This window comes from Elephas maximus, chromosome 20 (genome assembly GCF_024166365.1).
Source record: "Elephas maximus indicus isolate mEleMax1 chromosome 20, mEleMax1 primary haplotype, whole genome shotgun sequence".
NCBI classification, from domain to species: Eukaryota; Metazoa; Chordata; class Mammalia; order Proboscidea; family Elephantidae; genus Elephas; species Elephas maximus.
Genome location: NC_064838.1, coordinates 31824497 through 31852444, shown reverse-complemented (window position 1 = coordinate 31852444; position 27948 = coordinate 31824497). Strand labels below are relative to the sequence as shown.

Here is a 27948-nt window from a genome sequence, read left to right as displayed (position 1 = left end):
CACAATAATCAAAAAGAGGGACTAAATACAGGAGGCATTGAACTGCCATATGGAGAGTGATACAAGGCGATATAGAACAATTCAAGTTAGGTTTTTACTTAGAAAAATAGGGGTAAATAATAAGGTAACCACAAAAAAGTATAACAACTCTATAACTCAAGATAAAAGCCAAGAAAAACGTAACGACTCAACTAACATAAAGTCAAACACTATGAAAATGAGGATCTCACAATTTACTAAGAAAAACGCCTCAGCACAAAAAAGTATGTGGAAAACTGAAATTGTCAACAACACACATAAAAAGGCATCAAAATGACAGCACTAAAAACTTATTTATCTATAATTACCCTGAATGTAAATGGACTAAATGCACCAATAAAGAGACAGAGAGTCACAGACTGGATAAAGAAACACGATCCATCTATATGCTGCCTACAAGAGACACACCTTAGACTTAGAGACACAAACAAACTAAAACTCAAAGGATGGAAAAAAGTATATCAAGCAAACAATAAGCAAAAAAGAAGAGGAGTAACAATATTAATTTCTGACAAAATAGACTTTAGACTTAAATCCACCACAAAGGATAAAGAAGGACACTATATAATGATAAAAGGGACAATTGATCAGGAAGACATAACCATATTAAATATATATGCACCCAAACACAGGGCTGCAAGATACATAAATCAGATTTTAACAGAATTGAAAAGTGAGATAGATACCTCCACAATTATAGTAGGAGACTTCAACACACCACTTTCGGAGAAGGACAGGACATCCAGTAAGAAGCTCAATAGAGACACGGAAGATCTAATTACAACAATCAACCAACTTGACCTCATTGACTTATACAGAACTCTCCACCCAACTGCTGCAAAATATACTTTTTTTTCTAGTGCACATGGAACATTCTCTAGAATAGACCACATATTAGGTCATAAAACAAACCTTTGCAGAGTCCAAAACATCGAAATATTACAAAGCATCTTCTCAGACCACAAGGCAATAAAACTAGAGATCAATAACAGAAAAACTAGGGAAAAGAAATCAAATACTTGGAAAATGAACAATACCCTCCTGAAAAAAGACTGGGTTATAGAAGACATCAAGGAGGGAATAAAGAAATTCATAGAAAGCAACGAGAATGAAAATACTACCTATCAAAACCTCTGGGACACAGCAAAAGCAGTGCTCAGAGGCCAATTTATATCAGTAAATGCACACATACAAAAAGAAGAAAGAGCCAAAATCAGAGAACTGTCCCTACAACTTGAACAAATAGAAATTGAGCAACAAAAGAATCCATCAGGCTCCAGAAGAAAACAAATAATAAAAATTAGAGCTGAACTAAATGAATTAGAGAACAGAAAAACAATTGAAAGAATTAACAAAGCCAAAAGCTGGTTCTTTGAAAAAATTAACAAAATTGATAAACCATTGGCTAGACTGACTAAAGAAATACAGGAAAGGAAACAAATAACCCGAATAAGAAACGAGAAGGACCACATCACAACAGAACCAAATGAAATTAAAAGAATCATTTCAGATTATTATGAAAAATTGTACTCTAACAAATTTGAAAACCTAGAAGAAATGGATGAATTCCTGGAAAAACACTACCTACCTAAACTAACACATTCAGAAGTAGAACAACTAAATAGACCCATAACAAAAAAAGAGATTGAAATGGTAATCAAAAAACTCCCAACAAAAAAAAGCCCTGGCCCGGACGGCTTCACAGCAGAGTTCTATCAAACTTTCAGAGAAGAGTTAACACCACTACTTCTGAAGGTATTCCAAAGCATAGAAAATGACGGAATACTACCCAACTCATTCTATGAAGCCACCATCTCCCTGATACCAAAACCAGGTAAAGACATTACAAAAAAAGAAAATTATAGACCTATATCCCTCATGAACATTGATGCAAAAATCCTCAACAAAATTGTAGCCAATAGAATCCAACAACACATCAAAAAAATAATTCACCCTGATCAAGTGGGATTTATACCAGGTATGTGCAAGGCTGGTTTAATATCAGAAAAACCATTAATGTAATCCATCACATAAATAAAACAAAAGACAAAAACCACATGATCTTATCAATTGATGCAGAAAAGGCATTTGACAAAGTCCAACACCCATTTATGATAAAAAACTCTTACCAAAATAGGAATTGAAGGAAAATTCCTCAACATAATAAAGGGCATCTATGCAAAGCCAACAGCCAATATCACTCTAAATGGAGAGAACCTGAAAGCATTTCCCTTGAGAACGGGAACCAGACAAGGATGCCCTTTATCACCGCTCTTATTCAACATCGTGGTGGAAGTCCTAGCCAGGGCAATTAGGCTAGACAAAGAAATAAAAGGTATCCGGATTGGCAAGGAGGAAATAAAGTTATCACTATTTGCAGATGACATGATCTTATACACAGAAAACCCTAAGGAATCCTCCAGAAAACTACTGAAACTAATAGAAGAGTTTGGCAGAGTCTCAGGTTATAAAATAAACATACAAAAATCACTTGGATTCCTCTACATCAACTAAAAGAACACCGAAGAGGAAATAACCAAATCAATACCATTCACAGTAGCCCCCAAGAAGATAAGATACTTAGGAATAAATCTTACCAAGGATGTAAAAGACCTGTACAAAGAAAACTACAAAGCTCTACTACAAGAAATTCAAAAGGACATACTTAAGTGGAAAAACATACCCTGCTCATGGATAGGAAGACTTAACATAGTAAAAATGTCTATTCTACCAAAAGCCATCTATACATTTAATGCACTTCCGATCCAAATTCCAATGTCATATTTTAAGGGGATAGAGAAACAAATCACCAATTTCATATGGAAGGGAAAGAAGCCCCAGATAAGCAAAGCACTACTGAAAAAGAAGAAGAAAGTGGGAGGCCTCACTTTACCTGACTTCAGAACCTATTATACAGCCACAGTAGTCAAAACAGCCTGGTACTGGTACAACAACAGGCACATAGACCAATGGAACAGCATTGAGAACCCAGACATAGATCCATCCACGTATGAGCAGCTGATATTTGACAAAGGACCAGTGTCAATTAATTGGGGAAAAGATAGCCTTTTTAACAAATGGTGCTGGCATAACTGGATATCCATTTGCAAAAAAATGAAACAGGACCCATACCTCACTCCATGCACAAAAACTAACTCCAAGTGGATCAAAGACCTAAACATAAAGACTAAAACGATAAAGATCATGGAAGAAAAAATTGGGACAACCCTAGGAGCCCTAATACAAGGTATAAACAGAATACAAAACATTACCAAAAATGATGAAGAGAAACCCGATAACTGGGAGCTCCTAAAAATCAAACACCTATGCTCATCTAAAGACTTCTCCAAAAGAGTAAAAAGACCACCTACAGATTGGGAAAGAGTTTTCAGCTATGACATCTCAGACCAGCGCCTGATCTCTAAAATCTACATGATTCTGTCAAAACTCAACCACAAAAAGACAAACAACCCAATCAAGAAGTGGGCAAAGGATATGAACACACATTTCACTAACGAAGATATTCAGGCAGCTAACAGATACATGAGAAAATGCTCTCGATCAGTAGCCATTAGAGAAATGCAAATTAAAACTACGATGAGATTTCATCTCACACCAGCAAGGCTGGCATTAATCCAAAAAACACAAAATAATAAATGTTGGAGAGGCTGCAGAGAGATTGGAACTCTTATACACTGCTGGTGGGAATGTAAAATGGTACAACCACTTTGGAAATCTATCTGGCGTTATCTTAAACAGTTAGAAATAGAACTACCATACAACCCAGAAATCCCACTCCTGGGAATATACCCTAGAGATACAAGAGCCTTCATACAAACAGATATATGCACACCCATGTTTATTGCAGCTCTGTTTACAATAGCAAAAAGTTGGAAGCAACCAAGGTGTCCATCAACGGATGAATGGGTAAATAAATTGTGGTATATTCACACAATGGAATACTACGCATCAATAAAGAACAGTGACGAATCTCTGAAACATTTCATAACATGGAGGAAACTGGAAGGCATTATGCTCAGCGAAATTAGTCAGAGGCAAAAGGAAAAATATTGTATAAGACCACTATTATAAAATCTTGAAAAATAGTAAACCTGAGAAGAACACATACTTTTGTGGTTACGAGAGGGGGAGGGAGGGAGGGTAGGAGAGGGTTTTTTATTGATTAATCAGTAGATAAGAACTGCTTTAGGTGAAGGGAAAGACAACACTCAATACATGGAAGGTCAGCTCAATTGGACTGGACCAAAAGCAAAGAAGTTTCCGGGATAAAATGAATGCTTCAAAGGTCAGTGGAGCAAGCGCGGGGGTCTGGGGAACATGGTTTGCGGGGACTTCTAAGTCAATTGGAAAATAATTCTATTATGAAATCATTCTGCATCCCACTTTGAAATGTGGCGTCTGGGGTCTTAAATGCTAACAAGCGGCCATCTAAGATGCAGCAATTGGTCTCAACCCACCTGGAGCAAAGGAAAATGAAGAACACCAAGGCCACACGACAACTAAGAGCCCAAGAGACAGAAAGGGCCACATGAACCAGAGACCTACATCATCCTGAGACCAGAAGAACTAGTTGGTGCCCGGCCACAATCGATGACTGCCCTGACAGGGAGCACAGCAGAGGACCCCTGAGGGAGCAGGAGATCAGTGGGATACAGACCCCAAATTCTCATAAAAAGACCAAACTTAATGGTCTGACTGAGACTGGAGGAATCCCGGCGGCCATGCTCCCCAGACCTTCTGTTGACACAGGACAGGAACCATCCCCGAAGACAACTCATCAGAAATGAAAGGGACTGGTCAGCGGGTGGGAGAGAGACGCTGATGAAGAGTGAGCTAATTATATCAGGTGGACACTTGAGATTGTGTTGGCAACTCTTGTCTGGAGGAGGGATAGGAGGATAGAGAGAGAGGGAAGCCGGCAAAATTGTCACGAAAGGAGAGACTGAAAGGGCTGACTCAAGAGGGGGAGAGAAAGTGGGAGTAGGGAGTGAGATGTATGTAAACTCATATGTGACAGACTGATTGGATTTGCAAACGTTCACTTGAAGCTTAATAAAAGTTATAAAAAAAAAACAAAAAACAAAGGGGCAGAAATCTAGGAAGGCAAGAGAAAGAGAAAGAAAGAACAGCAAGAACGGAAGAGACCTAGGAAGGTAAGGCGAGGTTGGTGCCTGCGAGAGGTGGTGTGCTATGTAATTAAAGACACACTATGCTGGAAGAGACCTTGAGAGGCAATAGGGGGAAAGGATCCGTGCAAGGGAAGTAATGGATAAATTACAATGGGAAAATATCCTCTCAGAAAATACAGTTCACTTACTGGATTGTGTTATTATTTCACTTCTGATTATGGCAATTTTCTACTCTCAGAAAGCTCTTATGGCATAATGAAAAAAAAAAAAAGGATACATACTAACTGTGATGTTATTGTAAAAATAATATTATCTGTTCCAAAGAGGACTATTAGCTGAAAAAACGGACCAGGTATATGACCTCATTTGAACTGCATGGCTACATGTTTGAAACTACCCTGTACAAATTATGTAAAACTACCAAATCCTCAAAGAGATAAATGCTTTGGTCACCCAGCATGGTACCCAAATGCTGTCTTGGCATGTCATACTGGTGACAAAATTCATACCTTCAACAGTTGCTCTCTTGGGCTGAATGGTGATGGCGCCTTCTGCAATATCTTCATGCTGGTGTAGTGGGTTGATTTTGGATCCCCAGCTGTCTGATCCCACCCAAAGAAAATGACCCACTTGGTCAGCTCTTTTTGCTGCTGCAAGGATCTGCCTGAGGAAGAAAGATAAAGAGGTATATTAATGATAAAGAGCAGCAGGCAAACACACGCATATTAGGAATCAAACAGAAGGAAAGCAAGCTCTTAGTTTTCAAAAAGTAAGCAATCAATTGCAAAAAGTATGCCAAAGGATTTGGATCCTCAATATATAAAGTGGTCTCATAAAACAATATGAAGAAAAGTCAAAGCATCTTGAGGAAAATAGGCAAAGAGCAGAAAAAATCAAAAGATAAAAGGAGAAATAAAAATGTACAGAAATATGAAGATATATATTCATATGCACTAGAACAGAGAAAAATATAAATTAGAACAAATATCTAATTCACTTCTCATATTGGCCAATGTGTTTCTTTTGTTTTTGTGAGTTTTGGCATGGGGCTGGAGAAATGAACACTCTGGTTCACTGCTAGTGGTATATGTTCTTTCAGGAAAGCAATGTGTCCATATGAATTAAGGATATTAAGCCATCCATTAATAAAGAACAGAGACTCATGTTAAACATGGAAATTTATAACCCACATTGATAAATGAAAATTGTATGCAAATACCAAGTAAAAGAAAAATGAAACTAGTTATGAATGAAAAAGTTATTGCAATAATATTTTTGGAAGAATGGTGGATGGAGGAAAGGTAACTGAATTTGCAGACCCAAGAAAGCTGAAAAGGTGTTTTGGAGGGTAATGCCACAGGAGAAGTGGTTTGTTTGTCTCTCAGGTCCTGGAAGTATCAGGTACTACCAATTTAGATGGCTAGAAACAGGGAGATTAGCTAAGAAATTGTATAAGAAATGGTGAAACTCCAGGTCTCCTCTTCCATCTTCTAGGCAGGAAATGCAATGGTAATTTTCTATTAAAATTTTAAAGATTAGGTTCTGATATTGTGAACACTAAAACAGCAGAATGTGGAAAAGACATGGTGAACTAAACACAGGGGTGGAAGGAGGTAAGTGGAAGTCAGTATAGTAAGTGTTGTAATGGTAAGACCCTCCAGGAATCTTACAGTTCTGCTTACAGAATGCTGGAAACCAGGCATGTGTCATCTCAGGTAGAAAACAGCTTTTCTGGAAAATCTGATAGACCCCTAGATATCAATATACAGAGTCTCTAAAGAGAGTCTCTAAATGGCCAGCTTGATGCCTGATCAGTCAGTCCACTCCAGCCCTTTCAGTTGGCAAGCTTTGCCCTAAACCCAAAATCCAGGCAGTTACTTTTTAAGTGACTTTCTCAAATATGAACTACCTATAACTAGGGGAAGTCTGCTACGTAAAATATAAACCAAACAAGTTAACATGGAAAAAGAAACTGGGTGAGGGTAGGGTATAAATAACATATAAAAAAGTACAAAATAACACATAATTTACATGAGAATTATTATACATATAATCAAGAACAAGATAACAAGAAAAAAATGAAACAACAAAAGATAGCTTTTAGCTATTAAAATATGAAATTAAAATTATATGAGAAGGAATAAAAAACAAAGTCAAGAAACTTTCCCAGAAAGCAGAACAATAACAAGAAAAAACATAGACAATAAAGAGGAAAAGATTAGTCTCTTAAAGAATCAATCCAGGAAGACGTACATCCAATTAATAACATTTTTAGAACAAATGTACAGAGAAAATGGAGAGGAAAAATTGCTAAATAATATTATTTTAATGAAGAAAAATTACAGAAATTGAAAATATCATGTCCAAATTAAAAAAGCTCACCCAGAAAAATAATGAGAAAAAAAAAAAAAATCAAGCACCTCACAAAATGTAAGATCTTTGGAAATAATGAGAATATCCTAAAAGCTTTTAGAGAAAACAGGATACATATAGAGAAATAAGAAACAGAGTATAATCAACTTCTTAAGAGATAGAAAGAAGAAGAAGAAAAAAAAAGATGATGGACTATTGACAGAATATGATAGAGCAATATCTCCAAATTCTGAGAAAAATTATTTTTCAGTCTAGAATTCTAATGATCAACACACAAAGGATCCTAATACAAATAGAATTAGTATATTTTTCCAGTGAATCTTATAAGTTTTCCATCTAAAACCTCAAACTCTCTGAAAGTTAAAGGCATTAGGTTACAGGTACGTCCTGTAAATCTTTTATGTGCTGGATGTGATGTATTTAAAAAAAAAACAAGATCGAGCCTTAGCACTCCAACTACTAATTAAGTGTGGAGGCAGAAAAGGAACATTTTTTTAAGCAAGAAACAGAAAAAGTTTCCCTCTAATTTACCCTTTGTTAGAAAGTTACTGGAGGATGTGCTCCAGGAAAATTAAGAACTAAGGCAAGAATAAAAAATAACTTAGAATCCAAGAAACAAAAAGTACTAAAAGAGAGAAAGAAAAAGAAACAGAAGGAGGAGGAAGGGAGGAAGGCAAGTAGGTAGGCAGGCAGGCGTAACACAATAGTAACTAATCCAGATTTTAAAAACAACAGCAATTTCAGAAGAAAATGTTCATGAAAAAAATGGAACTCAGATAATTGTATACATGAACATTTGGGGAAAAAGTGATAGACCTACGACATCAATAGAAATGATATCGGCGATAGCTATGTAAATGAAAAAATAATAACCCTGGGAAAAACAAACATAAAAATGTTTTCCAAAAACATCATATCATAGGAAATAATACTTGATGCTATAGTGGAGGACATTAATTATAATAATGTAAGCACTGGTTTTTATTAAATGGCAATCTGATAGAATGATGTTGGGAAGGTAGGAAAGGTATAAACGAGCTAAATTCTACCTAATGTAAGAGAAGTTAATAGATAATATTTAAAATCAATAATTCCAAAATTGCAGTAGAGGCACATTATGCAGATAAGACCAGAAGAAATAGCTTAAAAAGACTGAAAAGAACTCTGAATTGGAACAGAACCAGAAAGAATAGAGGGATGTTACAAGTGACTAATTCTTTGTATAAAAAGTGCTTTAGTTTTAGTAATCATATATTTTTTTAATATTTATTCATGATTTATTGTTATAAAATTAAAACATAAACATTTATACTCCTGACCTGGAGATACCATTTTTACTAATCTGTCTGAAGGAAATGATGAGAGATGTATCAAAAATGTATGGAATATCTTACAACTTAACAAAAAGATAACCCAGTCCAAAAATGGGCAAAGGACTTGAATAGGCCTTTCACTAAAGAAGATACACAAACAGCCAACACGCATATGAAAGGATGCTGTATGTTATTAGTCATTACCCAAAAAACTCAACGCATAGCAACCTCATAGGACAGAGTAGAACTGCCCTATAGGGTTTCCCAGGAACAGCTGGTAGATTCGAACTACTGACTTTTTGGTTAGCAGCCTAACACTTAATTACTGCATTAGGAAATGCAAATCAAAATCACAATGAAATATCGCTTTTCAGCTATAATATGGTTATGATTAAAAAAAGGAAACAATAGATGTTGGTAAGGATGTAGAGAAATTAGAACCCTTATTCATCACTGGTGGAAATGTAAAAAGGTACAGCTACCATGGAAAACATTTTGGCAGTTCCTCAGAAAGTTAAACATAGAATTACCATATGATTTAGCAATTCCACCTCTAGGTATATACCTCAATGAACTGGAAGCAGGAACGCAAGCAGACACTTGTATACCAATGTTTATTACAGCACCATTCACAGTGAACAAAAGGTAAAAACAACCTAAATGTCGATCAACATGAACGAATGAACAAAATGTGGTAGATACATACAATGGAATATTAGTCATAAAAAGAAATGCAGTCTTGATACATGCCACCACATGGATGAACTCTGAATACATTACGCTGAGTGAAGTAAGTCATTTACAATAGGACAAACGTTGTGTGAGCCCACTTATATATCTAGAATAGGCAAATACATAAAGACCAAAGTTTACTAGTGGTTACCAGGGGTGGAAGGTGGGGAAATGGGAGTCATTGCTTAGGGGGCGCTGTGCTTCTGTTAAGGATGGGAAAGTCTGGAATGGATAGTGACGATGGATGCACAATATGGTGAATGTAATTAACGTCACTAAATTGTATACGTCAAAAATGTCAAAATAACAAAATGTTTAGTTATATGTATACTTACCACAGTAAAAAAAAAAAATGTCTAAAATAAAAATAAATATATGGACTAGAATGTTCATTATTGGAGGCAACCTAAATGAGCAGTAGGAAAAATGGCTACATAAATAAATGGCAATATATCCTAAGGACGGACTAGACAGCAATTAAACATACTTGAATTTTTTTTTTTGAATTGGATGTCCACAACATATTATTTAAAAAGATAACCGAAATATAAAAAAAAAAAAAAAAAAACTTAAAAAAAGCCTAAATTTTTCTATCATGAAAGCTGGCCAAAAAGTTGCCTATATATGTATATATGCATAGTCAATATTACAAGTTTATATGAGAACACAGACAAATACGGGAAACTGAGCAGTAGGTCAGTAACGAGTTTGGAGAGAGACTGATGAGGTTTGAAGAAGACGAAAACAGCAGGGAGAAATCAAGCAAAATGGAAAGAAAAACAAAACCTATATAAACACAAAAATGTATACCTTTATTTTAATATATTTGTGTCAAAATGTGGGCATATTGACAAAGATACTTAATACAATCAGATCATTTAGAAATGCATATAATATGGAAAAGCATTCATCTCTAATGTAAATTGTAAAAAGTTGGATGTTAAATTTTGTGAACCTGATTCTATTGGGGAAAAAGTATGTAGAAAAAAATGACTGCAAACATTAAACCAGAATTTTATTTGTGGTTACCTGGGAACACTGGGACTGCAGGTTCTGTAGGAGATTATGTAAAATCGCTGTGTGTGGTTATTGTCTCTAACCTTTAACTCCTCTGTATAATCAGGGGCAGGGTTTATTAAAGACAAACTCCCCCAAAACTTTCCCACATTCTCAGTGGTTTTACATGGGCATGCATACAGTTATAATCAGAATAATGTATTTCAGAAAAAGAATCCACTTTTGTCTAAAATCCAAATTATCAATACCCATGGCTGATTTAGCATTTATCTCGACTTGAAAATCTAGATATTAATGTCTTCTCACTGCTATTCTCTGGCAAAGTATTTGAAGTTAATGTTCCGAGAAATCTCAACATTTTCCATCTGCAAGTAAATCTTCTGAGAAAAGAAATAAGATAACATTGTGGGTTATCAGTACTTTTCAGACATGAATGTGTTTAAGATCATGTTTTGGAAGAAACTTATATATGCACTTGACTTTTATTACTGTGCTCAAGGACTATTACTGCTATTACTATTATGAATCACAATATACAATAACATTCACCACACACACAAGCCTCAGTGCTAATAAAATGAACATAGATATTGAGTGGATTGTATGCTTTTTTTTACATTAACAATTAAAACCTCACACTATCCAAGTCAAGAGTATCGTAACCGATTGCTCACCACCGCTACTGCAGTAAATGTTTTGTGTGCCATATAAAATGTATTTAAAAATAAACATGAGGTCACACCCTACGAATATATTATCTACTCAGCAAATATGTAATAAAAACTATGGAAAAGATTTATAAGAAGATTAGATGGGGTACAAGTAGAGTTGAAAAAAAAATGAAGCAGAAAGATGAGAGTAATATGGAAACAAAATTTCATAAATAACTGAAACACAAAGTAAGGAAGAAAATGCCCCAAGAGCAGCATGACCAGCATTTTCTAAGGAGGCAATTGATACATTTGAAGGGTGATTAGACCCTGTTCCCTGAAGAAGGGCATGTCTGAAATAGACCTTGGAGAACAGGCACAACTTCAATAGGCTGAGAAGTAAAGAAGAAACATCATAAGCAAACGTCACAATGTAGAGAAATTAGGACATCCTGGAGGATCAAAGAGTCAAACATTTTGGCTAGAAAATTGGATGTATGTAGGTGATATTTAAAATGTTAAAATGGGACCACATTTTAAAGAGTCATGAAGTTCAGAAAGAGACCAAACCAAAATAAATTGCTCTCGAGTCGATTCTGTGCGTTACAGAGTAGAGCTGAGCTCCATAAGGTTTTCATGGCTATAACTTTTAAGAATTAGATCACCAGGCCTTTCTTCCAAGGTGTCTCTGGGTGGGTTCAAACCAATATCTTCTGGTTAGTAGTTGAACACTTAACAGTTATGCCACCTAGGGACTCCTTCAGAGAGAGAAGCCTGTACGCCTACTCCTCACTTATTGACTATCTTGTTATCCAATTTTCTGCATTTATGACAATAATAATAAAAAAATCTACTATCCAACTATTTTGTATATTAACAACATACATCTGGCAGTAATGAATGCCAAGGTACAAGAAGAGAGTAATGCTGGCTGTGATGGTTAAGGTTATGTGTCAGCTTGACTGGGCCATGATTCTCAGTGGTTTGGCAGCTATGTAATGATGTAATTTGGCAGTTATATAACGATGTAATATGCCAGTTAAGTAATGATGTAGTCATTCTCCATTTTGCAATCTGATATGATTATCCTCCATTTTCACCTAACACTAATTTTCACATAACAATCTGGTCTTTGGAACCTAACCATGTTGATAAATGAGGAGTGAGTGTACTTAAATCAGTCCATGTTGTTGTATGCCATTGACTTGGAATCGTAGTGACTATTTAAGACACAGTAGAACTGTCCCATTGGGTTTCCAAGACTGTAATCTTTATGGCAGCACACTGCCACATCTTTCTTCCATGGAGTAGCTGGTGGGTTTGAGCTGCCGATCTTTTGGTTAGCAACTGAGTACTTAACCACTGTGCCACCAGGGCTCAGCAGTGGGGTATTAGAGTAGGTATTTCATTTATTCAGTCATTGATGTTCACTGAGCACCCCTTATGTACCAAGCAGTGTGATGGGTATTGAGGATACAAAAGAAAGTAGAAAGATGCATGACCTCTGACCTAATGATGCTTGCAGACTGGTGGGGAAAACAGACATTATTTAAGTACTCAAGCCATATAAAGTGGCATTAGTTATAAAACTGAGTTCTTATGAAGAATTTACCAAAGATGTGTGATTCAGAAGATTTTCCCAGAGAAAGTGACACTACAGATGACAATAGAATGATGAAGTGGGAAAGGAGAAGCATGGCAGATAGGTGGAACAGAATGTATAAAGACCTCCCCTGGGGGGAGGACACACAAAAGTCTCTGAGACCGCAGTACACAAAATGCAAGGAAGTTCGGGGTGAAGTAAGCTAGAAAGGTATGATAGGACCAGATGACCGTAAAAGGTTTCTATTTTATTGATGAAAGAATGAAGGCCCCAAAAGTGAGGAGAAAAAAAAAAAAAAAAGTGTTCCCAAGGTGACACAGTGCTCAAATGTGGAAGAAGTAGAAAAAAGAAAAAAAAAAAATCCTCAGGTCTCCCAACATCAAGTTCAACAACATTTTCATTTAACATATTCAGAGACAGTGTGCAGGATACAAGGAGTGGGGAGAGACAGGAACTAGGAGGCTGATGAGGACGGCAGGGCAATATTCCAAGCAAAAGGTAATAATGGCATGGGCCCTAAAGCTTTACCCTTAATAAAAGATATTCAACTTCCAGTTCAATGATATAGTATTTTGAACTATAAGGTAGGCAAACACACACACACACACAGCTCAATCATATTGTTGGAAGTGTACACTGGTACAACTCCTTTGGGAAACAATATCCATATTATTATTTTTTAAAGGGATGTATCTTTGGCCTAGGAATTTCCTTTCTAGGAATTTATAAACAGACACAGATTGGTGGACAAGCAAGTTTACTGCAGCACTGTTTATAATTACAAAAGGCTATAGTCAAACTTAAATGTCAATCAATAAGGGAGCAGTTATATAAATTACAGTAGACATATAAAATGGAATCAGGCACAGCTACTAAAAAGACTGAACAGGTCTACAGGTACTGAGAGTCAGTAACCTCCATGATAAAATGGTATTCTCAAGGCAAGCAAATGTATTCTGCGTAGACACAGTATGCTACCATTTGTGTAAAAGCCAGGAGTAGATTCCTGTGACACAGATACAGAATGTCCCTAGAGGGATATGCTAGAAACTAGAAACAGCCATTGTATCTGGAGAGAACTTGTTCGATGGGGCACAGAATGGATAAGACTTTTTGTTTTTTTATATTAAATATTTTTATAATTTTTGACTTTTTAATCGGGGGTAGTAATGACTTTTTATTATAAAAAAATAAGAAATATTTTGGATTAGCATGGTGGTGGTGAGAACAGAGGCGGGGAATATTTGTGTCCTAGAGACATTTCAAATGTTAGCTCTACATGGCTTGGCCAAGACTGAAAGGAATGAGGAAAAAGGTGAAGTCAAGATTACACTCAGATTTTTGAGTCCAAGATACATCGAGGTAAGAAAAGAGAAAAGAAAAGGTGGGCTAGGGGATGTAGAGGTATGCCTAGTTTGGTTTTGGACTTACTGAGCTTAAGGCACTAGCAATGCAGCAAGAATTATAAAATACTTTTCTTTTACGTTATAAGACATTGTTCTTTTACATCAGAGGAACCGTTCTTTGGATAAAAGGGTGTTACATTTTGAGAAGTTTTTCATAAAACAATCTTTAAAAGGGCTGGTGTTTTTTTTCTTTTTGCAAATAATTGCATACAGTTATTTTTCTAATCTGGGAAAAATACATGAGGGCAACATGCTTCTGCTTCCATGGTTCACTCAAACAACATGTGGTGGGGTAGAAAGCATGCGCAGACTTCTCCACTACATAATTACAGCTTTGATCCTACGCTATCTCTTCCTCTTTCTTTGCCAGTATCCTGATCTTTCTGTCTCCTAAAGTTGTCACATGCATATTAATAAATTTTACCAGTTATCCTTACTTTATATCCTCATCGTTGGCAAAAATCACGACGGCCCTGGAGTTGGGAGTGTCCAGGAGCTGTTTGATAATTCTATCAAAGTCAATGGTCCTGTCTTTGCGCTCTTGGGGGATTCTCACGGACTGGGCAATGCAGAGCCCACCTGTTTAAGAAAAGAAAGGAGAGTGTCAATATAATTCCTGTAGAGTCAGCAAAGGAACCAGGGAAAGTAGTTAGGGAGAAGGGGATTTTGAATTCTGAGTACACAGCACTTCCTTGGTGATGTTGTTGAGTGAGGAAGGCATAAGACAGCATGCTGACTCCTGAGCTGTTGCTCATACTTGGTGCCCCTTCAATGGTATTATTGTATAGATTCCTTCTCTTCGCAATGCATTTGTAAATGCCTAATTGTGCCTAAGAATACCAATGACATTGATTCTGGGGAGGTAGGTTTAGAGTGACAGAGTAAGTGGAACAAGGTCTTTGAAGGCAATGGGAATACACTACAATAAAACTACAACAAATAAACAACAATAAAGAAACTGGAGCAGGTAAATCTGTTCTGTGATATTTCTGCCTTCTGTATTCCCAAGACTTTTTTTTTCCTTTCACATCCAACTTCTAAAGATGTTTTTATGGAATAATACTACAAATAAAGAAAATAACAAAAATGTTAATTATTATAAATCATGGTAACAAACTTTTATTAGCTGTATACTATGTGCCCAAGCCATTACTAGTTGTTTTACATATGTTGTCTCATTTAATCCTCTTAAAACCCCTATGCAGTAGTTAGTATTACTCATTTTATATTGGGGGGAAGGAGGAATAAATTGATACATTTACTGCAGACTTTTCAGCAGCCTTAGGATATTAATTCACATTATGAATTTCAAGATGGTGGCAGTTTAGTAAGCAATTGATACACCATCCAGCCCCTTAGTAGTATCCCCTGGACCTACTGTTTTATAAAGGTCACTTTGCAAAGACTAGCATAGGTGAAAGGGGCAGAGAGAATACTTATAGGAAAGGTCCCTATGGCAATCCAAGGGAAAAAAGACCAGGAGACAGAGAAAAAGGAAAGCTCTCTTCTATTTGTCATGTGTTTGGGAGATACGTGTAACAACAAGCTTACACGTAGGGCATGGATAACTGGGTGGGTGCTACTAGGTTTCCACAAACATAGGAAAATATTAACTCTAATCCAAAACTGACCCTACATCACACATTTTTTTAAATTTTTTATTGTGCTTTAAGTGAAAGTTTAAAAATCAAGTCAGACTGTCATACAAAAATTTATAACACCTTGCTATACCTTCCTAATTGCTCTCCCTCTAATGAGGCAGCATGCTCCTTCCCTCCACTCTCTCTTTTCGTGTCCATTTGGCCAGCTTCTGACCCTCTATACCCTCTCATCTCCCTCCAGACAGGAGATGCCAACATAGTCTCACGTGTCTACTTGATCCAGAAAGCTCGTTCTTCACCAGCATCATTGTCTATCCCATAGTCCAGTCCAATCCCTGTCTGAAGAGTTGGCTTTGGGAATAGTTCCTGTCTTGGGCTAACAGAAGGTCTGGGGACCATGACCTCTGGGGTCAATCTAGTCTCAGCCAGATCATTAAGTCTGGTCTTTTTTTGAGAATTTCAGATCTGCATCCCACTGCTTTCCTGCTCCCTCAGGAATTCTACGTTGTGTTCCCTGTCAGGACAGTCATTGGTTGTAGCCAGGCACCATCTAGTTCTTCTGGTCTCAGGCTAAAGTAGTCTCTGGTTTATGTGGCCCTTTCTGTCTGTTGGGCTCATAATTACTTTGTGTCTCTGGTGTTCTTCATTCGCCTTTGATCCAGGTGGGTTGAGACCAATTGATGCATCTTAGATGGCCTCTTGCTAGCGTTTAAGACCCCAGATGCCACTCTCCAAAGTGGGATCCAATGTTTTCTTAATAGATTTTATTATGCCAATTGACTTAGATGTCCCATGAAACCATGGTTCCCAAACCCCCGCCCTGGGTACACTGGCCTTCAACGTGTTCAGTTTATTCAGGAAACTTCTTTGCTTTTGGTTTAGTCCAGTTTTTTTTACATGTCCCTGTAAAGAAATTAGCATAGCACACTTATGAAAATACCCCATGGGGGGAGGGTGCAGCAGCCGGCAAGTAAACATAGAAGGCGTGCATTATTTATGTAAAAATATAGTAGATACCATACAACACTATCAAACAATTCAATCTTACTGACATTTATAGAACAGTTCACCCAACAACAGAAGAGTACATGTAACTTTAAAGTAAAAATGGGACATTCACCAAGATAGGTCATATTCTAGGTCATAAAATAAAACTTAACACATTCAAAACCATAGATATCTTGCAAAGTATTTTCTCAGACCAAAGCAGAATCAAACTAAAAGAAAAAAAAAAACTAGGGAACGATAACAAAAGGATAACAGGAAAATCTTCAAATACTTAGAAATCAAACAACATACTTCTATAAAATCCATGGCCCAAAGGAAATTTAAAAATATTTTGAACTAGAATAAAAGGAAACTACAATATAACAGAATTTGTAGGTTACAGCTAAATCAGTGTTCACAGGGAAACACATAGCATTAAGTGCTTATACTAGAAAACAGAAAAATAAAGAAAATCAGTGAAATCAAAAGGTTGTTCTTTGAAGAGATGACAAAATTGATAAATTGTTAGCCAGGCTGACTAAGGCAAAAAAGAGAGAAGTCACAAATTATAATATCGGAAATGAAAAAGAGGATATCGTTACAGATTCCATGCATATTGAAAGACAATAATACAGAAAACTCTAAGCCAGTAAATTACTATAAATACTTCTGTGCCAATAAATTCAGCAACTTAAATGAAATGGAAGAATTCCTTAAAAGACACAAGTTTTCAAAGCTGAAGCAAGAAAACAGAATCAAGAAATTAATCGAAACCGAATAGCCCTATACGTGAGGAAATGCTCACAATCATTAGCCATTAGAGGAATGCAAATCAAAACTACAATGAGATAACATCTTGCCCCAAAAAGATTAGCATTAGTCCAAAAAACAAAAAATAATAAACGTTGGAGAGGTTGTAGAGAGACTGGAACACTTGTACACTGCTGGTGGGAATATAAAATTGTACAGCCACTTTGGAAATCAATTTGGCACTTCCTCAAAAAAGCTAGAAATAGAAGTATCATATGATCCAGTAATCTCATTCTTTGGAAGATATCCGAGAGAAATAAGAGCTGTCACATGAATAGATATATGCACACCCACGTTCATTGCAGCACTGTTCACAATAGCAAAAAAGATGGAAGCAACCTCGGTGCCCATTAACGGATGAATAGATAAACAAATTATGGTATATACACACAATGGAATACTATGCAATGTTAAAGAACAATGATGAAACCATGAAACATGTCACAATGTGGATGAATCTAGGAGGCATTCTCCTGAGTGAAATTAGTCACGAAAGGACAAATATTGTTTGAGACCACTATTATAAGAACTCACGAAAAGTTAAAACACAGAAGAAAACATTATCTGATGGTTGCAAGGGTGGGGAGAGAAGGAAAGGGGAATTCACTAACTAGATAGTAGACAAGAAATATCTTAGGTGAAGGGAAGGACAACACACAATATAGGGGAAGTCAGCACTACTGGACTAAATCAAAAGCTAAGAAGTTTCCTGAACATGACCAAACACTTTGAGGAACAGAGTAGCAAGGGAGGGGTCTAGGGACCATGATTTCAGGGGACAGCTAGGTCAAATGGCATAACAAAATTTACCAAGAAAACATTCTGCATCTCACTTTGGTAAATGGTATCTGGGGTTTTAAAAAGTAGGGAGCAGCCATCTAAGATACATCAATTGGTCCCAATCCACTTGGAGCAAAGGAGAATGAAGAACAACAAAGACGCAAGGAAAATATTAGCCCAAGAGACAAAAGGGGCCACAAAAACTAGAGGTTCCATCAGCCTGAGTCCAGAAAAACTAGATAGTGCCTACCTACCACCAATGACTTTTGTGACAGGGAACACAACAGAAAGTTCCTGACATAGCAGGAGAAAAGTGTGGTGCAGAACTCAAATTCACATAAAAAGACCAGACTTAGAGTCTCTGACTGAGACTGGCGGAACCCTAGAAGACATGGCCCCGGACTCTCTGTTAACCCAGGACTGAAAACATTCCTGAAACCAATTCTTCAGACAGAGATTAGACTGGACTATAAAACATAAAATAATACTTGGTGAGGAGTGTGCTTGTTAGTTCAAGTAGATACACAAGGCTAAATGGGAGGCTCCTGTTCAGAATCAGGATGGGAAGGCAGAAAGGGATAGGAACTGCTTGAATGGACAGAGGAAACCTGGTGTGGAAAGGGGGAGCATGCTGCATATTGCGGGGATTGCAACTAGGGTCACATAACAATATTTGTATAAATTTTTGTATGAGAAATTAACTTGAGCTGTAAACTTTCACCTAAAGCAAAATAAATAAATTAAAAAAAAAAAAAAACTGAATAGCCCTAATATCTATTAGAGTTACCAAATTAACAGTTTAAAAACTTTCCAGTAAGAAAACTATAGGCTCAGATGGCTTCACTGAGTAATTCTATCAAGGTTTGAGGGACAAAATGAAACATAGTCTTCCAGAAAATAAAAGAAGGTGACCATAACTCATTTTATGAATTTGTTATTACCCTAATACCCAAACCAGACAAAGATTTCACACAAAAAAAGGAAATTACAGGCCAATACCCCTTGTGAACATACTTGCAAAATTCCTCAGTAAAATATTAATCAAATCCAACAATATATAAAAAAGGGTAAGACACAATGATGAAATGAGTTTCATTCCAGGGATGAAGGCTGATTTGATATTTAAAAATCAGTCATTGAAATCACCATATTATTAGACTAAACAAGATACAAGAAATATGATCGTCTCAATAGGTGAAGAAAAGAAACAACTTTTAACAAAATTCAATGCACATTCCTAATAAAAACAAAATTCAGTAAACTAGGAATAAAAGGAGACTTCCTTAGTCTGATAAAAGGCATCTACAAAAAGCTTCCAACTAGCATCATACTTAATAGTGAGAGACGACAACAAGGAAAGATTGTCCTCTCTTACCACTCCTATTCTACCTCACAGCAGATGGCCTTACAAGAGAAGGAAACAAAAGACATACATATTCCAAAGAAAAAAAAAAAACTGTCTCTATTTGCAGATGATATGATTGTCTATGTAGAAATTAAAAAAAAAAAAAGTACCAGAAAACCTTCTAGAACTAAGGAATTAAGCCAGGCTACAGGATATATAAATTGAATATACACAAGTCAATCATACACCCATATATTAGGAATGAACAATTGGAATTTGAAATAAAAAAAAAAACAGTATCATTAATTATACCACAGTAAAAATGTAGTACTCACATATAAATCTTAAAAAAATGTGCAGAATCTATATATTGAAGGTATGAAACACAACTGAAAAAGAAATCAAAATTAAAAAAAAAAATCACCAGTTTTATTTGCAGATTCAATGCCATCACACTTGAAATCTCAGCAAATTTGTGTAGATATCATTGAGTTGATTCTAACATTTATACAGAAAGAAAAAAAAAAACTAGAATACCCAAAGTAATTCTGAAAAATAAAAAAATTAGTAAGCTTATACTATCTCATTTCAAGATGTTCTATCAAGCTACAGTAATCAAGACAGTGTGGTCTTAATCAATAAAACAGAATAGTGGCCCAAATATAGGCATAGAAAAGATAATAGTCAACCGATTCTTTGCTAAGGTTCAAAAGCAATTCAATGGATAAAAGACCCCCCCCCCAAAAAAAACCCACTGCCATCGAGTCAATTCTGACTCATAGCGACCCTATAGAAGAAAGTAGAACTGCCCAATGAGTTTCCAAGGAGCACCTGGCAGATTTGAACTGCTGACCTCTTGGTTAGAAGCCATAGCACTTAGCCACTATGCCACCAAGTTTTCTTGGATAAAAGACAGTCTTTTTAAATAAATAATGCTAGAAGAAAGGGATATCCATATGCAAAAAGTAATGAATCTTTACATATACCTCATACTCTACATAAAATTTAATTTCCAATGGATCATTTAAAAAAAAAAAAAAGCTGCCATTGAATTAACTCCTACTCATGCATCACAAAGGTATATGTAAAATGTAAAACTATAAAACATTTAGGAGACAACAAAAGGGAAAATCTGTATGACCTTGGGTTTGACAATGATCTTATGGGTATGACACCAAAATCACAAAGCATAAAAGAAAAAAAAAAAAAAAGATAAATTGGATTTTATGAAGGTTTAAAAGGCGTGTTCTGTGAAAGTGACTGCTAAGAAAATGAAAAAACAAGCTGGAGAGAGACTGGGAGAAAATATTTGTAAATCTTACATCTGATAAAGGATGAGAATTGAGAATATATATATATATATATAAACTCTTAAACTCAACAGTTGAAAAAAAAGCAAAAAGTCAATTTAAAAAAATGAACAAAACATCTGAATGGACATCTATCCAAAGAAAATATACAGATGGCAAATCAGCACATGATGAGATGCTCAACTTCATTCCCACCCACTGCCGTTGAGTCGATTCCGACTCATAGTGACCCTACAGGACAGAGTGGAACTGCCACATAGAGTTTCCAAGGAGCGCCTGGCAGACTCGAACTGCTGACCTCTTGGTCAGCAGCCATAGCACTTAACCACTACACCACCAGGGTTTCCTCAACATCATTAGTCATTAGAAAAGTGCAAATTAAAACCACAGTGTTATGCCAGTACACACTTTGTAGAATAGATAAAAATAAATAAATCAATAAAAATACCAAATACTGGATAAGATGCAGAGCAACAGGAATGCGCGTTCATTGCCCGTAGGAATACAAAATGTTACAGTTACTTTGGAAAATAGTTTGACATCCTCTCAAAATGCTGAACAGTTACCATATGATCGAGAAATTGCACTGCTAGGTATTCACCCAACTGAACTGAAAACGTATATTCACACAAAAACGTGGGCAAATGTTTATAGCCACTTCGTTATATTAATTACTATCTTTACAAGTCTTCTGTAAATGTGAAATTATTTCAAAATAAAAACTTACATGTATGTACATATATACATATCTATCACCCATCCATCCGTCCATCCGTCCATCCGTCCATCCGTCCATCCATCTATCCATCCATCCATCTAGGTCTTACGCACAGTGAATTCTTATTTAATAGCTAATTCTGCATTTTTAAAACAGCTTGTTGTTATTATCAGGTGCCGTCGAGTCAGTTCCCACTCATACGGACCTTATGTACAATAGAACAAAACACTGCCTGGTCCTGCGCTGTTCTCACAATCCTTGTTATAGTTCAACCCATTGTTGCAACCACTGTGTCAGTCCATTCCATTGAGGGTCTTCCTCTTTTTCCCTGACCCTGTACTTTACCAAGCATAATGTCCTTCTTCAGTGACTGATCCCTCTTGATAACATGTCCAAAGTATGTGAGATGCAGCCTTGACATCCTTACTTCTAAGAAGCACTCTGGTTGTACAGTCCATGGTATATTCAGTATTCTTCATCAATGCCATAATTCAAAGGCTTCAATTCTTCTTCGGTCTTCCTTATGCATCACCCAGCTTTAACATGCATATGAGATGATTGAAAACACTGTGGCTTGGGTCACGCCCATCTAGTCTTCAAGGTGACATCTTTGCTTTTTAACAGTTTAAAGAGGTCTTTGCAGCAGATTTACCCAATGCAATGTGTTATTTGATATCTTGATTGCTGTTTCCATGGATTTTGATTCTGGATCCAAGTAAAATGAAATCCTTAACAACTTCAATCTTTTCTCTGTTTATAATAATGTTGTTTACTGGTCCATTGTGAGGATTTTTGTTTTCTTTATGCTGAGATGTAATCCATGCTGAAAGCTGTGGTTTTTGATGTTCATTAGTAAGTGCTTCAAGTCCTCTTCACTTTTAGCAAGCAAGCTTGTGTCATCTGCATATTGCAGGTTGTTACTGAGTCTTCCTCCAATACTGATGCCCCGTTTTTCATATAGTCCAGTTTTCAGATTATTTGCTCAGTACATAGATTTAATAAGTATGGTGAAAGGATACAACCCTGACAACACACCCTTCCTGACTGTAAACCATGCAGTGTCCCTTTGTTCTACTCGAACAGCTGCCTCTTGATCTATGTACAGGCTCCTCAGAGCAAACGTAAGTGTTCTGGGATTCTCATTCTTCACAATGTTATCCATAATTTGTTATGATCTACACAGTCGCATGCCTTTGCATAGTCAATAAAACACAGGTAAACATCTTCCTGGTAGTTTCTGCTTTCAGCCAGGATCCATCTGACATCAGCAATGATATCCCTGATTCCATGTACTCTTCTAAATTCGGCTTGAATTTCTGGCAGTTCCTTGTTGATATACTGCTGCAGCCACTTTTGAATGATTTTCAATAAAATCTTATTTACATGTTGTATTAATGATATTGTTTGATAATTTCTGCATTTGGTGGGATCACCTTCTTGGGAATGCATAAATATGGATCTCTTCCAGCCAGTTGGCTAGGTAGCTGCCTATCAAATTTCTTGGCATAGACGAGTGAGCATTTCTAGTGCTGCTGAAACATCTCAACTGGTTTTCCTTCAACTCCTGGAGCCTTGTTTTTTACCAACGCTTTCAGTGCAGCTTGGAGTTCTTCCTTTAATACCACGGGTTCTTGATCATATGCTGCCTCCTGAAATGGTTGAATGTCAACCGGTTTCTTTTGGTACAGTGATTCTGCATATTTCTTCCATCTTCTTTTTGACGGTTCCTACATTGTTTAATATTTTCCCCATAGAATCCTTCAATATCGCCACTCAAAGCTTGAATTTTTTCTTCAGTTCTTTCAGTTCAAGAAATGCTGGGTTCTTTCGTTTTGGTTTTCTATCTCCAAGTCTTTATACATGTCATAATAATACTTTACTTTGTCTTCTCAAGCCGCCCTTTGAAATCTTCTGTTCAACTCTTTTACTTCAACATTTTTTCCTTTTACTTTAGCTACTCAACCTTCAAGAGCAAGTTTCGAGTCTCTTCTGACATCCGTTTTGGCCTTTTCTTTCTTTCTTATCCTTTTTTTTTTTTTTTTACTTTAGATAAAGGTTTACAGAACAAGCTAGCTTCTCATTAAACAGTTAGTACAGCTATTGTTTTGTGACATTGTTTACCAACCCCATGACATATCAACACTCTTCGTTCTAGATCTCGGGTCCTCTGTTACTAGCTTTCCTGTCCCCTCCTGACTTCTAGTCCTTGCCCTTGGGCTGGTATGCCCCTTTAGTCTCATTTTGCCTTATGGGCCTGTCTAATCTTTGAGTATAGGGTGAACCTCAGGAGTGACTTCATTACCGAGCTAAAAGCGTGTCCAGGGGCCATACTCTCGGGGTTTCTTTAGTCTGTCAGTCCAGAAAGTCTTGTCTTTTTTTTGTGCGTTAGAATTCTGTTCTACATTTTTCTCTAGCTCTTTCCTGGACTCTCCACTGCAATTTCCATCAGAGCGGTCAGCAGTGGCAGCCAGGCACCAACTAGTTGTACTGGACTCTGTTTGGTGGAGACCATTGCAGTTGTGGCCCATTGTTCCCTCTGACGAATCCTTCCCCTGTGTCTTTGGTCTTCTCCATTCTTCCTTGGTCCCAATGGAGTGAGACCAGTCGAGTATCTTAGATGGCCACTCACAAGCTTTTAAGACCCCAGACGCCATCTTTCTTGTCTTTTTAATGATCTCTTGCTTTCTTCAAGTATGATGTCCTTGATGTCATTCCACAACTCATCTGGTCTCCAGTCACTTGTGTTCAGTGCATCTGGTCTATTCTTCAGATGGTCTGTAAATTCAGGTAGGTTATACTCAAGGTTGTACTTTGGCTCTTATCGACTTGTTTTAATTTTCTTCAATTTCAATTTGAACTTGCAGATGAGCAATTGACGGTCTGCTCCACAGTCAGCTCCTGGCCTGACAATATCTAGATTTTCCATTGTCTCTTTTCACAGATATAGTTGATTTGATTCCTGTGTATTCCTTCTGGTGAGGTCCACGTATGTAGCAGCTGTTTATGTTGGTGAAAAAGGTGTTTGCAATGAAGAAGTCATTGGTCTTGCAAAATTAAATCATGTGATCTCCAGCATCATTTCTATTACCAAGGCCATATTTTACAACTACCAATCCTTCTTCTTTGTTTCCAATGTTTCTATTCCAATCACCAGTAATTATCAACGCATCCTGATTTCATGTTTAATCAATTTCAGACTGTAGAGGTTGGTAAAAGTCTTCAATTTCTTCATCTTTGGACTTAGTGGAGTGTAAATTTGAATAATAGTGGTATTAACTGGTCTTCCTTGTAGGCATATGGGTATTATCCTATCACTGACAGTGTTATACTTCAGGATAGATCTTGAAATGTTCTTTTTGACGTGGAATGCAATGCCATTCCTCCTCAAGTTATCATTCCCGTCACAGTGGACCACATGATTGTCTGATTCAAAATGGCCAATACCAGCCCATTTCAGTTCAGATAATGATGTTCATGCATTCCATTTCATTTTTGACAATTTCCAATTTTCCTAGATTCATACTTCGTACATTCCATGTTCCAATTATTAGTGCATGTTTGCAGCTGTTTCTTCTCATGTTGAACTATGTCACATGAGTAAATGAAAGGTCCCGAGGGCTTGACTCCATCCACATCATTAAGGTGTACTCTACTTTGTGGAGGCAGCTCTTCCCTACTCATCGTTTGAGTGCTTTCCAACCTGAGGGGCTCATCTTCTGGCACTATATCAGACAATGTACTGCTGCTATTCATAAGGTTTTCAATGGCTAAGTCTCTTCAGAAGTAGACCAACAGTTCCTTCTTCCTAGTCTGTCTTAGTCTGTCAGCTCAACTAAAACCTGTCCTCCATGGGTGATCCTCTGGTTATTTGAATACTGAGTGCATAAGTTCCAGCATCACTGCAACACGCAAGCCCCAGAGTAAAACAAACTGACAGATGCTGTGGGAGAATACCTTAGCTCAGTGATTCCAATGTATTAGTACACCTGGAGGACTTGTTGAAATACAGACTTCTTGTTCCCACCTCCAGAAAATCTCATTTAGTGGGTTTGGGTAAGGTGTGAGATTTTGCATTTCTAACATGTTACCGGGTGATGCTGATGCTGCTGGTCTGGGAATCCCACTTTGAGAACCACTGCTCTAGGTATCACTGATGCAGGTGCCAAAAAAAAAAAAAAAAAAAAAAAACTCATTGCCATCGAGTCGATTCCGACTCATAGTGATCCTATAGGACAGAGTAGAACTGCCCCATAGAGTTTCCAAGGACTGGTTGGTGGATTTGAACTACCGACCTTTTGGTTAGCAGCCATAATACTCAACCACTACACCACCAGGGTTTCCACAGGTGGCCAGGGGCCTATATTTTGTGAAACTTTTGCTTTGGTTTCTCCATGTTAATTGTAGCCAGCTCCAAACTTTTGTAGGGAGCTCTTAGGATGGTAAAACAGGAAGAAGGGAAGAAGGAGTGGATCGTTGTACCCTGTTATAAGGTTTACAATGTCGTGAATAAATCACCAGGAAAGAAGTGTCACCGAGCAATGGTAACTATTATCTAATGTCATAATTCCTCCAAGTCTGAAAAACACCATGTTGCTTAGAGGGATGAAAACATCTGCAAACTGTCCTGGAGCTACTGGGGAGAAGAAATGGCTACTTTACCACCTTCTCTGCAGGAGAAAGGGAATAATTCCGGATGGAAGCCTAGCTTCCCATCAGGATTCAATTACAGCTGAGTGATTAAGCAAATTAGGATAAATTCCATTTGTCCATGTGATTAGTGCAGGGTGGTCTGCACTTGTAGATTTAGGGCTTACCCAGCGCTCACTGAGGGAACTGATGCATGGAGTTTTGTGATAGCAGAGTTGAGATGCTCACCCTTCTTGCTTAGAACTGCCCACAGGTGAGCAAAATCAAACAACTAAACAGAAGAGAGAAATTGGCTATTAACGTGGTAATGGGATGAACATGTTCATAAAGCTAAACTGTGAAAAAGAAAGAAGATAGGAAAACAGGATGAGAGAGAAACATGCTGTTTTGATCTACTCTGGAAGGCTTGAGTTCTACCAACTGGAAAGAAAATCACCTCATTTGCTTCAGACACATAAGAGAATATGGCAGGTTTATAAATTTATATAGTATGTAGATGACTTCAATGCAAGCATTCAATTTAGACAAAGTATAAAAAGAAAGAAGAAATTTTGCCATCCTGTCGAGTCAGACTCATCAATAGCAATCCTGTAGTACAGAGTAGAATTGCCCCATAGAGTTTCCAAAGAGCAGCTGGTGGATTCAAACTGCCAACCCAGTGGTAAGCAGCCATAGCTCTTAACCACTGCACCACCAGGGCTCCAGACAAAGTGTGTTATGTCAGAAAAAGTGTATTATATCAGAGATATGTCATTGTGAGAAAATAATGCAAGTCTGTGTCTGCCAGCAAGGATTTAATTGGTCCTCACACACCTGGTGTTGAGATATCAGTTAGCTCATTTCTCAGTAATGGTAGTAACACTGAGTACACTATACTCTCCTCAGAAATATAACATTTTCATCTCAAGCTGCTGCTCAACTGAATATGAACATTCCCTCTATGGTTTATGTTCCAGCTTAGTTTCTCACAGTGGATTCAGCTTGCCCACTGTTGCATCTCTGATGCTATTTGGTCATCACAGTATATGAGCAACCTATACTTGAGAAAAGGAGCCCTGGTGGCATAGTGATTAAGGATTTGGCTGCTAACTGAATGGTCAGCAGATTGAACCCACCAGTGGCTCTTCAGAAGAAAAGATCTGGCAATTTGCTGCTATAAAGATTACAGAGTAGGAAACCCTATGGGGCAGTTATACTCAGTCCTATAGGGTCACTACGAGTTGAAAGCGACTCATCAGCATTCATCAACAACAACAGACTTGAGAAATGAGGGTTGTGGTGGTTCAGTAGTAGAATTCCTGCTTTCCATGTGGGAGGCCTGGTTCAATGCACCTCAAGCATAGCGACTACCTGTGTGTCAGTGGAGGCTTGAGTTTTGCTGTGATGCTGAATAGATTTCAAGGGAGCTTCCAGACTAAGATGGACTAGGAAGAAAGACCTGGCAATCTACTTCAGAAAATCAGCCAA

At 37.2% G+C, this 27948-nt stretch overlaps 1 protein-coding gene across 2 annotated transcripts in view; it reads right to left on the bottom strand.

Annotated features, from left to right (window-relative positions):
* The window catches only part of GRM7 (glutamate metabotropic receptor 7), a 1070009-nt gene that overhangs the window by 491298 nt on the left and 550763 nt on the right, over nucleotides 1–27948 (bottom strand). For both annotated transcript variants that reach the window (XM_049862738.1, XM_049862739.1), the window contains exons 3-4: nucleotides 14721–14862; nucleotides 5699–5853 (exon numbers count right to left, since the gene is read on the bottom strand). In XM_049862738.1, the coding sequence (XP_049718695.1) occupies nucleotides 5699–5853; nucleotides 14721–14862 (297 nt within the window). The remainder of the gene's footprint in view (nucleotides 1–5698; nucleotides 5854–14720; nucleotides 14863–27948) is intronic.